The sequence below is a fragment of the Acomys russatus genome, chromosome 2 (genome assembly GCF_903995435.1).
Source record: "Acomys russatus chromosome 2, mAcoRus1.1, whole genome shotgun sequence".
NCBI classification, from domain to species: Eukaryota; Metazoa; Chordata; class Mammalia; order Rodentia; family Muridae; genus Acomys; species Acomys russatus.
Window position 1 is genome coordinate 23,128,450 of NC_067138.1, and position 14,913 is coordinate 23,143,362.

General features: G+C 42.5%; 1 protein-coding gene across 3 annotated transcripts in view; it reads left to right on the top strand.

Annotated features, from left to right (window-relative positions):
- Positions 1-1,048: 1,048 nt before the first annotated feature.
- Ppp1r42 (protein phosphatase 1 regulatory subunit 42) overlaps positions 1,049-14,913 on the top strand; it is a 35,126-nt gene continuing 21,261 nt past the window's right edge. For all 3 annotated transcript variants that reach the window (XR_007832083.1, XM_051159282.1, XM_051159288.1), the window contains exons 1-4: positions 1,049-1,240; positions 3,678-3,844; positions 5,166-5,304; positions 8,918-9,034. Coding sequence is in view for 2 of the 3 variants with exons in the window: in XM_051159282.1 (XP_051015239.1) it covers positions 1,112-1,240; positions 3,678-3,844; positions 5,166-5,304; positions 8,918-9,034 (552 nt within the window). In the remaining variant the exon portion in view is untranslated. The remainder of the gene's footprint in view (positions 1,241-3,677; positions 3,845-5,165; positions 5,305-8,917; positions 9,035-14,913) is intronic.

Genomic DNA, 14,913 nt, shown 5'->3' on the forward strand with positions numbered 1-14,913 from the left:
GGGGGAAAAAAATCATCATTTTAAAAGATGTTCACCTTAGGACACAGGATGCAGCTTGATGGTAAAGTGATGGCCTAGCATGTAATGACCCTGGATTCTATTGCAGCACTAGGAAAAAGAAAATGAAGAAGGGGAAGAAAAGGAGGTGCCCACAACCACAATTCACTGTTGCTCTGGGGGAGGAAAATGAGTGAAAGTAAGGCATGGTGGCTTAAGCCTTTAAGCCCAGTGCTGAGGGCTGGGCAGAAAGATCCCAAATTAGAGACCAGCCTGGGCAATACAGGTGAGACCCTCTAAAAAATAAAAATCAAGGAGAGGACGGAGCCAAGAGTGCCGCCACTTTGTGTTGGCACAGGCCTATAATCCCAGAACTCAGCAAGAGCAGGCAGGAAAATGGCAGCCAGTCCCAAAGCCAGCATGGCAGCAAGTCCCAAGCCAGCCAGAGCTACACAGCTAGATCCCAGTTCAAACTACATACAATTAAAAGCAAATAAGTAATGTGCATTTAATTAATTTTTGTGTTTTAAATGTTTTGTTGGTTGGTTGGTTGGTTGGTTGGTTGGAGACAGAGTCTAACTATGTAGCCTTGACTGGCCTTAAAAGGAAGAGATCCATCCACCTGCGTCTGCCTCCCAAGTACTAGGATTGTGGGCCACCATACCTAACCTTGGTTTTAAATTGGTTTTGTTGTTGTTGTTTGTTTTGTTTTGTTTTTTGAGACATGGTTTCTCTGTGTAGCCAAGTTGGATGGCCTGGACTCACTTTTTAGACCAGGCTGGCCTCAAACTCACAGAAATCCACCTGCCTCTGCTTCCCTAGTGCTGGGATTAAAAGTGTGTGCCACCATGCCTTGTCCTAGTTTTAAATGTTTTAATGGAAAGAGTTGACCGTAAATGTAGAAAATCCCAGAAGGCATAAATGCCTACAGCCTGGCTTACCAAACAGTTGTACATGTGCAAAGTTAAGTAACTCAGCCTTTCCTAAATGTCTCTATATCACAATACTCTTTGTTCCCTTTACTTTTTAGAAAGTTGGAAACAACACCTATGCCTGCTTCTGGACATGGCGTCCAAATGGAGTTTTCACTGAGTGTTTGAGTTATACAGAAACCATGGTTCGACTGACCCTGGATTTAATTGCCAAAAACAGCAACCTTAAACCCAGAAAAGAAGAAACCATTGCACAGTGCCTGAAGAAAATAACACACATAAATTTTTCAGACAGAAATATAGATGCGATTGTAAGAACTTTATATTATTTTGTTTTGGAACAGCAATATAAACTTTATTGGTTTTTGAGGGCATACCCAGTATAATACTTCTAATTTGATTATGCTTATTAGCTATATTTTTACCAGAAGCTTTACATTATGTTCCTATTTTCATTTCCTTCTCTTGGTACTTAGCATATTAAGTTTCTGTAAAATACAGCACTGTGTTTTACAAACATCTACTAGATATGTGGAGCTGTCCCGAGTATTCCTGTGTTTGCACAGCCAACAGGATTTGGAAAGTTCTTGCTCTTGTGCCATTCCTTGGAATGCTTTTGTAACATCAAAAGGTTAAGAGATAAGTTAGGCACTCCCCTATAACCCCAGCACTGGGAGGCTGAAACAGGAGGATTTCAAGTTCAAAAGCAGCCTGAGCTATACAGTGAGACCTGTTTCGGGGTGGGGGGTTGGGGGGGGGGTAATAAGACTTCAGAACTTCCACAGTGGTGGGGAGAAGAAACCCAGTGGCAACAGACGCTCAGCATACCCAAGGCCCTGTGTTCAATGCCCAGTCACCCCTTTTCTCCAAGAAAAGCTCAAAGATGAAGTTTTTGCCTGTACTTTAATTATGTAAACACATGTTATTCTGGGTCAGTTGTATTAGACAAGGCTTTTCTGAGTGGTCCTGGCTGTCCTGGAACTCACTCTGCAAACCAGGCTGGCCTCTGCCTCCCAAGGGGCAGGATTAAAAGCTGCCGTGCTCAACTAAAACTCATAATATTTCTGTCTCAGCCTCCAAGTACGAGGATTGCAGGCAAGTACCACCGCAAGCAGCCTCTGTACCATTCTGTTTTCCCCAGGAATGCAGTTACACAACCTCAACCTCATGTTTCTCTTGTTGCCTGAAGCACTCTTATGTCCTCACTCCATGCACACACTGTCTCTGGGAAGACTGAAAGCTTTTTTTTTTTTTTGGAGACAGAGAATGGGGGAGGAGGCTCAGCAGTTTAGTTGCTCTTGCAGAGGACTAGGGTTCAATTCCCCGCACACACATGTGGCTCAATGCAGTTCCAAGGAATTTAAAGCCTTCCTCTGGCCTCTGAGGGAACTAGGCACATAGATACTTGCAGGCAAAACTCTCGTGCATATAAAATAAATAAATCTAAAATGCTTTAATCTGTTTTTAACTGCAGATCAATCAGTATTCCTGTGCTGTAAAGGACCTTTGTTAAGAAGAAAGCAAATCGGTTAAAATAGTGTACACTGAAATAAGAGTGATGTGAAGACTTAAAATTCCCAAATGTGCTCTTAATGGCGGCCCAGCGGTCTGGCAGAACTGTCATCCTCCAGTCTAACTGCTCTAGGCTGCTTCATGGCTAAGAAAACAGTAGTCTTTTACAACACACCATTCACTTTTAGGATTTAAATCTCCTCACAGACAACCATTTTATTTAGCTGCTGAAACCCAGCGTGTATTCATATATTTTTTGTTTGTTTGGTATGGTTTTTTGTTGAGTTTTGTTTGCGACAGGGTCTCTATGTAGTCTTGGCTGTCCTGAAACTCCATATGCAGACCAGGCGGTTGAACTCACAGAGAGTGCCTGCTGCCACCTCCTCCTCCTCCTCCTAAGTGCTGGGATTAAAGGTGTTTTGCCAGCACACCCACCCAGCTACTTATATAATTACAGTAGTGGGTCATAATGAACCAATGCTTTCACTATTACAAAGTCTGAAAAGAAATGAAAGTTTGCTGTATAGTATTCAGATCATAGTTTCAGGTTTATTTTTATTTTATTTTATTTTTTCTTTCTTGAGACAGGGTCTCATTCTCTTACCCTGCCTGTCTTGGAGCTCACCACATAGACCAGGATAATGTTGACTTTATAGAGATCCATGGACTTCAGCCTCTTTCATAAGGTTAAAGGCCCAGCTGCCCAGTATTCTTGACTACTGGATCATTTCTAGTTTTCAATATTATAAGCCACACAGTTCTAATCCTACAGAAAGATTATGCCCTGCTTTGTTATGTTTGGACAACTTTAAACTTTCAGGAGAGTCTAATTGCTTCCCAGGAAATCTGTTTAAGATAAAGAAATGCAGTTTTGAGCTGGGCACAGTGGCATATACCTGTAATCCCAGCACTCTGCAGCAGAGGCAGGCAGATCACTGTGAGTTCAAGGCCAGCCTGGTCTACAAAGTGAGTCCAGGACAATCAAGGCTACACAGAGAAACTCTGTCTCAAAAAAGAAAGAAAGAAAGGCAAGTTTACTGTTAAAGTTACAGAATTCTAAAGTTCAAAATTATTTTGTGATCATTATAGTCTTATTTTTACTGTGCTAAGGGCAAGAGATGTTATTTTATAAGAGCCTTAGGGAGATTTGTAGAATGCTCAAGTAAAAAACTTTCATAAGACCCAACTTCTAAGCTTTCAGGGGAAAATAAATAGGACCTGTTTTGTCTTTTTCAGGATGACCTCTCTCATTGCAAAAACCTGAGTGTTTTGTATTTATATGATAACCGCATTAGTCATGTCACTAACCTGAATTACACCACAAATCTCACCCACTTGTACCTGCAGAACAATTGCATTTCCTGCATTGAGAACCTCAGGTCACTAAAGAAACTGGAAAAACTGTAAGTGCTTTTATTTTTTAATCCTGTTAACTGCTTATTTTTTCTTCCAATTCTTGTGCATACTGTGTACTGGCGAGCATTTCCAAGGTTTACGTTAGGTTGCAAAGCTAAACGGAATGCATGTTTAAGTCTGATTCTCACTAGTTTCATGGAACAGGTCTCAATTTTAATTTTATCCTCTTAGATGTAATATGTTCATCTACAATAGCTTATGTCTTATTTAAACTGATAAGCTGGGCATAATGGTTCCTGTTTGTAATCTCAGCTCTCAGAAGGCTTGGTAAGAGCATTACTAGAAGTTCAAGGCCAGCCTGGGTACAAGATAAAGTCCTGTTTCAAAAATCAAAACAGCTTGATATACTTACCTTTTGGAAGAGAGAATAAATTGTCTAATGAGCTTTTAGGAATAAAGCATTCTCATCATTTAAGTTCTATTGGTCAAAATGTTTCCATGTAACTCAGGTAAGTTCTGTGCCCTTCAGAATCACAAAAAGGCCTTGATTTCCAAAGGAAATGGATACAGATTTGATTGTTTAAAAGTTGCTGATTATCGCCAGGACAGTCAAGGCTACACAGAGAAACCCTGTCTTGAAACACCAAAAGAAAAAAAATGCTGATGATTAATAGGGAGGTTAGAGAGATAGCTCAGTGGTTAATTACATGTACGGTCCCTGCAGAGGACCTGAGTTCAGTTCTCAGCACCCACGTTGAGTGGCTTAGAATTGCCTGTAACTCCAGCTCCAAGGGATCTGATGGCCTGTTTTGGCCTCTGAGGGCACCTGAACACACGCACGCATGCACACGCACACACACACAGAAATAAGTTGAGCATGTGTATATGCACACATTCTTGTGTGTGGATGCAGGAATGAGCATTTGAAGGGGGGAGAACAACGCCAGCCTCCCCTTGCACCTTGTTTGAGACAGAGTCTCCTTTGTGAACCACACGCTTCTGGGGATTCTTGTGTCTCCACCTTCCATCTCTTGAAAGCTCTGGGATTACTAACTCTCATAACAAGACCAGCTTTATGTGGGACCTGGAGATTCGAACTAAGGTCCTCATGCTTGCAAAGCAAGTGGTTTATCCAGTGGCCATCTCTCCTGCCCTCCTTGTTATATATTTAGTGTCTTTAAAGCCCACAGCGTTCTGAGGTCGGGCCAGGCATTGGTTGGATATTCCCTCAATCCCTGCTCTATTTTTACTCCTGCTCTATTTTTACTCCTGCCCATCTTGTAGGCAAGGTCAGGGTATAAAGTGAGTAAATAAATAAGTTCCATAGCATCCTCAGAAAACCTATGTGAAACCATGTCTGTTTTGCAGATATCTGGGAGGCAATTATATTGCGGTCATAGAAGGTTTGGAAGGATTAGAAGAACTGAGGGAGCTTCACGTTGAAAGTCAGAGGCTTCCCCTGGGAGAAAAGCTTCTGTTTGACCCAAGGACTCTTCGTTCTCTGTCAGTAAGGCCATACTCAAATGTCTGGACAGGAGTGCAGTGATGAATAAGTCTTGGTGGAGCTGGAGGGGCCGAGGGGGTACTTGGTACATAACCTGCTCCTCTGTCCACTGAGAGCTGTGGGCTACTACTGATTCTCTTGCCATCTCTCAGTCCTACAGTAAACAGGGCATTGCTGCCTACATCCTAGAACTAGCAGGAATGAAAGAACAACATGAGCAAGCTATGTGAGCAGAGGCCCATATTGTGGGCGTTGCTGATCATCATGGCTCATTTTTTAAATTTGGGGAAAACCTTAAGGAAAAAGGGAATGGACAATCACTGGGCAGGCGTTCTTTGTTTTGAGGGTTTTTGTTTTTGTTTTTGTTTTTGTTTTTTGAGATAACAACATCAGGCTGGCATCAACCTCCAAACCAAAACCTTGGAGTTGTGGTGTGTGCACAATCCAGGTCTGAGGACCCCGCTGTGTTCCTTGACAGCCAGTCTTAAGCTGAGATGCAAGATTCAGCACTGGAGTCACTGCTAGTCCTAAAACCCGTATAAGTCTTTGTCACGCTACTTTCATTCCTGGGGTAGCAGGTTTATAAATGGGACACAATTGCACAGCTTTCGTTAGTTTTGATTTAGAGAACCCAGAAATGGAAAGAACATGGTCCTTAGACAACCGAGACCGGGTTACTATGCCACCTACTCCCCATGGACTCTGCTGTGTTGTCACCAGCCACATCTCAACATCAACTGCTACAACTAGCCCCACCCAACTGAAGGGACAACTAGACACAGGTTACAAACCTGCCTAGTCACTGCCGGCTTTTGTTCTTCCTGGGGAGAAAACCAGGAGCAAGAAGCTCTGCAAGGGTGTTCTTCGGCAGGTGTTTGTTTTATTAATCCCAGCACTAGGGATTTGGACCTAAACTCTGTGTGCTAAGCAAGGGCTCTGCCGCTACTCTAGTACCCACGGCCTCTTCTTACTTCTTATTTGGGGACAAGGTCTCCCTAATTTGCTTGAGGTTGGCCTTGACTGACTCTAACACAGGTAGGCCTTGAACTTGTGATCCTTCTGCCTCAGTCTCCTGAGTGATGGAGGTTATAGGCTCTTTGGAAGCTCCATGTTGGACAGCAGTGAGCTTTGGGTCTGGGGACCCTTAGGCTCTCTAAGTATTACAGCTTTCACAGAGGCCTATCAGTCGTGGCTCTTCTGTAGCCCTTGAACCAACCTTCGTGGCAGCTTCTGGGAAGGTCTGGGTATCAGGGTCCTCAGCCCTCAACTGCAGCTCTTGGGTCTGGATGCCTGAGATCCGAGTTCCTAAAGGCTTGTCAGTTCTTGAGAACTATTCCAGTGCCCAGGTCCTGCCACCTCTCCTCCAAGGCTCTTTACAGAGGCCTCTCTCTCTCTCTCTGTCTGCCACATACTCCCTCTACCCCTTGTCCCTGCACTGGTCACACTCTCAAATTATCCAGCTGCCTCTGCCCGTTGTTGTTAGCATGCAGCTAGTTGCATTGCCACTCTTGCAGCTCCACCTGCTGATGACTCAGCTGTTTCAGGTGCTGCTGCTGCTGCTGCTGCTGCTGCTGCTGCTGCTGCTGCAGCGTTGTAATTTCTGCTGCTTCCTTCTTGCACTACCATTTCAGCCCATGGTGCTACAAATAGGCCCGAAAAGGGAAACTATGAGGAGCACAGGAGGACACCTCCTCCCAGCTGACACAAGAAGTGGGTGAGCAGGTTTACATAACCACAGAAGGAATGTTTCGACCAATCTCAGCATGCCTTGCATGCAAATCAAGGTCTGTATTTGCACACTTTGCATATCAATGGAGACCTGGGTTTGTACCAATCACTGCTTTGCCTGTTTATGGTCAGTGGCAGTGGTCTTCTGCTGGGCCAAGAGGAGAAAGCATTTCCTCTGTTGCCTATGTGGAAATGGTTGTAGGGTCATCTACAGTTCACAGATGTTTGTGATTGCAGTAATCATTGTGTAGTTTCTCAAGGTGTCCATGCGTGTTAAAAGTAGCTGATGCTGAGCCAAGCCTGTAATTCCAGCACTCAGGGAACCAGAGGCAGGTGGATCTCTGTGAGTTCAAAGCCACCCTGGTCTACAAAGCAAGTCCAGGATAACCAAGGCTACACAGAGAAACCCTGTCTTGAAAAAAGCAAAACAAAACAAAACAAAAAAAAGGAGTTGATGCTGACCTATGGGTAATCTGGCTAGGTAGTTGGTAGGCATTCCTTTTGCTAAAGGAAATCAGGCAACAAAGTTTAAGGAAGTTAGGAGTTGAACTGCACCATCCCCAATGTCTTCTGCTTATTTACAGGAAAATGACCATCAGAAGGTAAGACTGTAAGACACTGTTAACACTGGCCAAGAGGCAGGTGGATTGCTGTGAGTTCGAGGCCAGCCTGGTCTACAAAGTGAGTCCAGGACAGCGAAGGCTACACAGAAAAACCCTCTCTCAGAAACCAAAATCAAATCAAAACAAAACAAAACAAAAAAACCACTGGCCAATTTCAGCAGTGCTTAACACATGTCAGTGCCCTGAGAGAGGCGTAACATCATTCCTTGTTTTCAGTTTTATCACAGAACACCACAGAAACATTTTGTTAGCTTAGCGTTTGCACAGATTCTGAAATCTAAATACTAAAGCATCATTTTTTTTCCCAGTTATCTCAAGTCTTAAAAAGTATTAGTGGCAGGGTCAGAAAAGGGCAGCAGGTGGGTGAGTACAACCAGTTCATTTTATCATGAACAGAAATGTCATAATGAGATGCATTGCTTTGTACAAATAATAGACATTAATTGACTTCAAATGTCAGGAAGGTTTTTCTGAAGGTTGGCTGTGCGTGGTTGTCTTGGCAGCTAGATTTGACAGAAATTCCCAAGCCTCAAGTGTTAAGATTGCTTATTTAGTATTGCCATATAGTATATTATGTTCTCATCTTAATCGCTAGCACAGCAATAATTACTATTGCAAGTGCCTTCTGAACAAATGAATTTTCAAGAGAAAACTAAAGAAGGAAAGATTTAAAAAAGGAGACTTTTTAAAAATATAACTATTTACATACCATTCTGCCTGAATGTGGGCCAGTAAGCCAGAAGAGGGCACCAGATCTCATCATAGATGGTTATGAGCCACCAAGTAGTTGCTTGGAATTGAACTTGGAACCTTTGGAAGAGCAGTCAGTGCTCTTAACCTCTGAGCCATCTCTCCAGCCCATGGAGAGAGACATTGTTTCATGTCAGGTCATGACTTATTCCCGGTGTGATATTTAGCACAGAATAGTCATGTGCTTATAAGCATTTCTGTCTTTATTGAGCGGTTACTTTTACTTTCTTTTTTAAAACTGTAGTGTCCTTACTTTATAAACTCATGTTGTACTCTGGAGGAGGAACCTAGTGCTATGGAGGGAACTAGAGGCAAAAGCCAGCTATATCACACGCTCGAGCTCTCAAAGTTCCATATGAACAAAAAACGTTGGAACAGCATCTCCATGGCTTTTGTTTCTTGCCTAAAGAACAGCCTGGGCTATTGCTTTGAAGCTGCTAAGGCCTAAGACCTTTGCTTCCAACAGGTAGCACGTACGTGACTGACTAATGCTAACTTGGTTATTTCTCTTTCAGAAATCCCTCTCTGTTTTGAATATCAGCAACAATAATATTGATGACATAAGAGACTTAGAAATGCTGGAGAATCTTAATCACCTGATCGCAGTGGACAACCAGCTGATGCACGTGAAGGTAACATGACGGAAGATGATCTAAAGAACTTACACGGAATTGGGGCTTTGAGATAGGTACAGAATGTGCCACTTAAGAAAAAATTATTCAGAGGTTAAGAGCACTAACTGTCCAATTCCCAGCAACCACATGGTGGCTCAAAACCATCTATAATGTGATCTGATGCCCTCTTCTGGCATGTGGGTAGAGCAATGTATACATAATAATAAATAAATCTAAAAAAAAAAAGAAAAGAAAAGAAACTGTTCTGGCCAGGTGGTGGCAGCACAAGCCTTTAATTCCAGCACTTGGGAGGCAGAGGCAGGCAAATTTCTGAGTTCGAGGCCAGCCTAGTCTACAGAGTGAGTCCAGGACAGCCAAGGCTGCACACAGAGAAATCCTGTCATGAAAAACCAATTTAAAAATGGAAAAAGTATTCTGTATTTATTTTAAAACTATCTTCTGAATCTCTACTTTTTGTTTGTTTTGGTTTTTTTGTTTGTTTGTTTTGTTTTTTGTATTTTGTTTTGGTTTTACACAGGGTTTCTCTGTGTAGCCTTTGCTGGACTAATTTGTAGACCAGCCTGGCCTTGAACTCACAGTGATCCCCCTGTCTCTGCCTCCCGAATGCTGGGATTAAAGGCATGCACCAGTATACCCAGCTGTTTGTTTGTATTTTGTGTGTGTATGTTTGTGTGTATGGGTAAGTGGGTAGGTATATGTCTGTCTGTTTGTTTGTTTTCAGAGTCAGGGTTTCTCTGTATAGCCTCGATGTCCTGGAACTCACTCTGTAGATCAGGCTGGCCCCAAACTCACAGAGATCTGCCTGCCTCTGCCTCCCTGAGTGCTGGGATTAAAGATGTGCTCCACCACCTCCCGGCTTCTACTTCTTAAGTATGACTATTAGTGTCATACATGTTTTATCCTCTATACCCAAGGTCTTCATATTTCACCAATCTAATGTGCTATATGCTTTTTCTATCTACATTATTTGTCCATCAAACCTTTTCCTCTAGAGACAAAGTTTCTTCTTCTCTAACTCTATTCTACCAACACATGAGTTTTTAGGAACTGGCACTACTCCTGGTTGTCCCCTGATGCTTTGTGGAGAACAGAAACAGCAACTTATTCTAATTTGCACTAAAGTAATGCCTTACTATGTTATACCACCCCATGTCACTACACTGATCAGCTATCTGTTGGACACATATACATCTGTCTAGCATTCTATCAAAGTGGGCAGGAAGGATTCAGTCCTAAACTGAGTATAGTAGCACATAGCTATAATCCCAACACTTGAAAGACAAAGGCACCCTGAAAGATGCAAGTTCAAGGCTGCCTGGTCCCCATAGCAAGATTGTCTCAAAGAGAAAAGAAAGCTAGAGGGCAAACATGCCAGGCATAAGAAATAACAGGTGTGTTTCTCTGGGACAATTTGCAATATACAAAGAACCAAAATGAGGTCAGCTCACTATGGCAGGCTCCCAGGGCGGCCCTTTATTTCTGATGCATAGCAGGTGCCCACAAAGTTCAGTGACGCAGAAGCAACACTACAATACAAGATTAGAAAGAAAGGCATCAGGGCCAGATCACTCAGTACTAACAGCACATAATCATGACTTAATTCTAATTCTACAGAGGCAGGCATTGGAAGGACTGTATTTTTTCCAGAAGGATTTCACTGTTGTCTGAAGAATGAGCTTCAATAATAAAAGCAAAGATATGAATTGGGATGCTATTGCAGACAAGAAGTAAGATAATAAGTTTGAAAAAAGGAGAAGATGGTTGCTTGGCGATGAAGAGCCGTGGACATACTGGGGTGTATATTTAGATAGAACCTATAGAATGTTCAGGGTACAAGAAGAAAATGTGAAGCACTCTATCCTAGCTAAAAGATTAAAGGCATAGGGAAACTTATTCAACTACATTAGAGCAGAAAGTTCCCCAAATCTAGTGAAAGAAATGCATATCCAAAAAGATAGGACAAGAAAAATGACTCCTCCGCATTGTAGTATAGTTAAAATGTCAAAAGTATAGAACAAAGAAGGAATATAAAAACTTGCAAGAGGAATGCAAGCTGCTTACAAAATATGAGCCTATCAGAAAAATGTGCAAAAAAAAAATTTGCCTACACTCAGTTTATTGGAAACTGAATATAGACCCTGCCTAGGACACATCTGAATGTGCTTCTGTGATTTAAATATTCCTCTGAAGGCTTAGTGAAAGGATGGAGCCCAGCGTCTGAATATTAATTCCTTCCTTTCTAAATTAAATTATCAATTTAACTTCTGAATCCCAGATCTCTAGGTTATGGCATCAAGTTTTCTATTCTTTTTTCTCTACCCTACTGGTAGTAAACTATACCTTGGGGGAAAAAATCTCCCACACCATGCATAAGGTCACTGACTTCCATCCAAAAGGCTGTCAGCGACGACAGCTTTGTGCCATGGGGAAAAGACAGCCATCGTTAGAGAAAGCAAGCGGCACCACAATAATTACCTACAGTGTTCAGCACTTAGTGAGCAGCTGCTTCTTTATGGACACCAGCAGGTTCCACAAATGAGTCCACAGAGGACACATGAAAACAACTGACTGTTGTTATTACACAGAAAGTGTAATGTTAAAATGATTGCTTCTGCTGATAACTTACACTATCTCACAAAGAAACATTCAGAATTTATATTCAGATATGTAATTACAAATGGACTCTGGTCACTCATCTTATTAAGTAATCATAATTATATTACATTACCCAGTACAATGAGAAATCCTGTTAGTCTTGTCCATGGATTTTTATGTAGTATCATACAGTAAAAAATTGATAATATTTACAGTATATTTTGGCATGGGAAATCACTTTAAAAAAAAAAAAGTAGAAAAATAATGATCTCTTAGAAGGATTGTTACTAAGTCTTCCAGTCAAGATTGCAACTTGAACAGTGAAAAAGATTAGCTATCTAAGAGGATTTATAAAAGACCACATGTAACAAAAACCCAGATGTGTACTGCAAAGGCTGCAGGCTACCTTTGAGCTCTGTGGGAAAAAAGAAAACAATAAAGGGCTGAGCGTCCTGGAGCATGCCTGTAATCCCAGCACTGGGGAAGCAGAGGCAGGTGGATCTCTGTGAGTTCGAGGCCAGCCTGGTCTACAAAGTGAGTCCAGGAAAGCCAAGGCTACACAGAGAGACCCTGTCTCGAAAAACCGAAAAAGAAAAAAGAAAACAAGAAGAACTGGGTGACTAGAGACATGAGCACAGTAGAGCCAAGGCACAGCCTTTGGGATTTAGGGCATGGCCAACTGGAACCCCATCCCTTCCTTTCATTCTAAGGATCTATTGTTGTCAGAAGGTCCTAGCCATGTTACTCTCAGCCTACTCTCACCTATCCCAAGCTAATCCAGGGCAGGGACTTTTGGCAAGAATAAATAACAAGGGTACTTGAGAGGCAGATGAGGACAAGAAAACAGTACCTTTCCTTCTCTTTCCATGTGTGTCACTCCTCGAGTAAAGAACCTCTTCAAAATGCAGTCCATTGTATGTCTCACTCTTAATTCCTATCCTGCTTCTAACATCAGATCCCCTGCCCCTATGGTATTCCTGTATCTCCTGTGCATTCCATGGAAATACCTACTTTGTGGCAGTGCTAGAGACAGCAGTCAGCGTGAACCAGGCAATCCCTGGCCCTGAGGACCTCTTAATGGTCAATAGAAGGAAACACTGAGTGTGTGATCACCAGGGGCAAAGTAAAGTAAAATGGGTGCCGCCTGGAAGCTTGTAATGGAGGATTTGCATTAGTTGCTGAAGGTGCCAGACTTCCTTGAGAAGACTTACAGGCAAGGAAAGGGCTCCCTAAGGCGAACACACAGACAGTCCAAAGAGAGGCTGTGGGCAGACCCGCTGCATTGGATCACCGAGTTCTGTGTTTATTCGGAGAGCACCGGGAGCCACTGAAGCTGTGAAGTAATTAGATGTTAGCATTTTGAGAAGATCCTGCTTGACTAGGGTGTGGAGAACAGATTGCAGGAGGCCAGACTGACAAGAAATGAGAAGTGGTAGAAACCTTCACAGTGGGCGGGAAATGGAGTGAGCAAACCAGAGAAATGTGTGGAGAGTAAAGCAGACAAGACTCGGTTCTGAGTTGGACATAGGGACTATGGAACACAGGTAAACGAGATGTGGAAAACTCTAGAGACAGGTTCAGGAGACAAGGAGATCATGAATTTTGGTCATGCAGAGTTAGAGTGTCTTTGAAAACACCAAATAAACAGTTGGATGTTGAGGCTACCTCCAGTGCAGAGGTCAGATAATAGAGGGCTCTTCCGCATACTGCTTGTCAATAATAATACCATCATAGATGCAAATACAGGAGGAAATATGTTCTGTGCCAGGTTTTAGTACAGTGGACATGCTGGTGGGCTACAGGAAGAAAACTTGTCTCTAACTGTGAATGTACCCTCTTCTGTGAGGCAGGGAAGGAAAACTGTTTTTGAAGGAGATGTCAAGGATTTAAAAAAAAAAAAAAAAGAAGGGAGTTCTTGATGGTCTAGCACCTTCCTTGCCTCCGTAGGCGCTGTCAGGTTCTGGAAGATTCTGGTCACTATGTTGAGGTTTTACAGCACTGTCACCACACACGTTCTTTCAGGCTCTTTCTCAGTTCAGTGAGTTCTTTTCACGGATGAACCCTGGTAACAGGTCGCCATGTACACCATCGTCTTTCATGAGATGTGCTCCCATCTCTCAGAAACAACTATTAGAAAATAGTCCATTCATACATTTGAGGTCAGAGGCTGGTGACTTATGGAGCCAGAGATTCCTGGAGGATCCCTACGTGATAAGGGAATGGTCCACAGATTATAATGCTGCAAAGAACTAAGGCTTACAAACTCCATGACTGGGGATATTTGGTTCAGTGATAATGCTATCAGGGCCTTTTCAGTGCCCAGTGGTTGAAAAAAAACCACTTTTTTTCTTTTTTGGTTTTTCAAGACAGGGTTTTTCTGTGTAGCCTTGGCTGCCTTGAATTGCCTTTGTAAATCAGGCTGGCCTCGAATTCACAGAGATCTGCCTGCCTCTGCCTCCCCAGTGCTGGGGTTACAGGCGTGCACTACTGCGTCTGGCTCCTTTGTGATTCTTAATGCATGTAAAACTTTGAGACGCACTAGTCAACAGATCTGATGATGGTAGATAAGAGAAAAGATAACGGCCCGAGAAGGAAGACTGGAAATGAAGATGTAAGATAGAAGAGCCCAGAGGTGGCCAGGATCCAAAAAACTGACTAGTGGGATAAGAAATAGCACTCTTCTTTTGTTGAGAAGAATGAAAAAGGGAAAGGAGGTGTGAAGTCATAGGCAGAACACTGAGAAAACGTTAGCCGAAGATGACCTACCTCTCCCCCAATAAAGTAGGTCCCAAGTTGGCTACAGAGGAGGAGAGGTCAAGAGAAGTTTTAAGCCAAGTGGTGGTAGTGGTGGTGATACATTCTTTAACTCATGGGGCTCTATTTTAAATGGCGCTTCCTGACTTTTTGGTTTTGCATTTCTTTCCTGTAACCTCTTTAAGCAGGCATATATCAGTATATAAAGTCACCAAACAGTTTAATGATTTACAGTTCAATTAACATTTACCAACGTTGCATCTTGAGTCATGAGCTCCACTAGACCAACATCAAGTCGCTAATGCTATGAGAGTCAAATGCATGTGCAGAAAAAAAAAAAAAGAAAAAAGAAAAACTTGAAAGAACAACAAAAAACCCTTAATCTTTGCCTACAGTTTTTATGTCTGCAAAGTTTGCCAAATCAATAAAACGACCTAAGTTCATCGTACAGTCAGATTCATTAGTGATTTAATTCATTGGTTTTCTGGTGACCATTTATCATGAGGTACAGAGTCTTCAGAATGAAT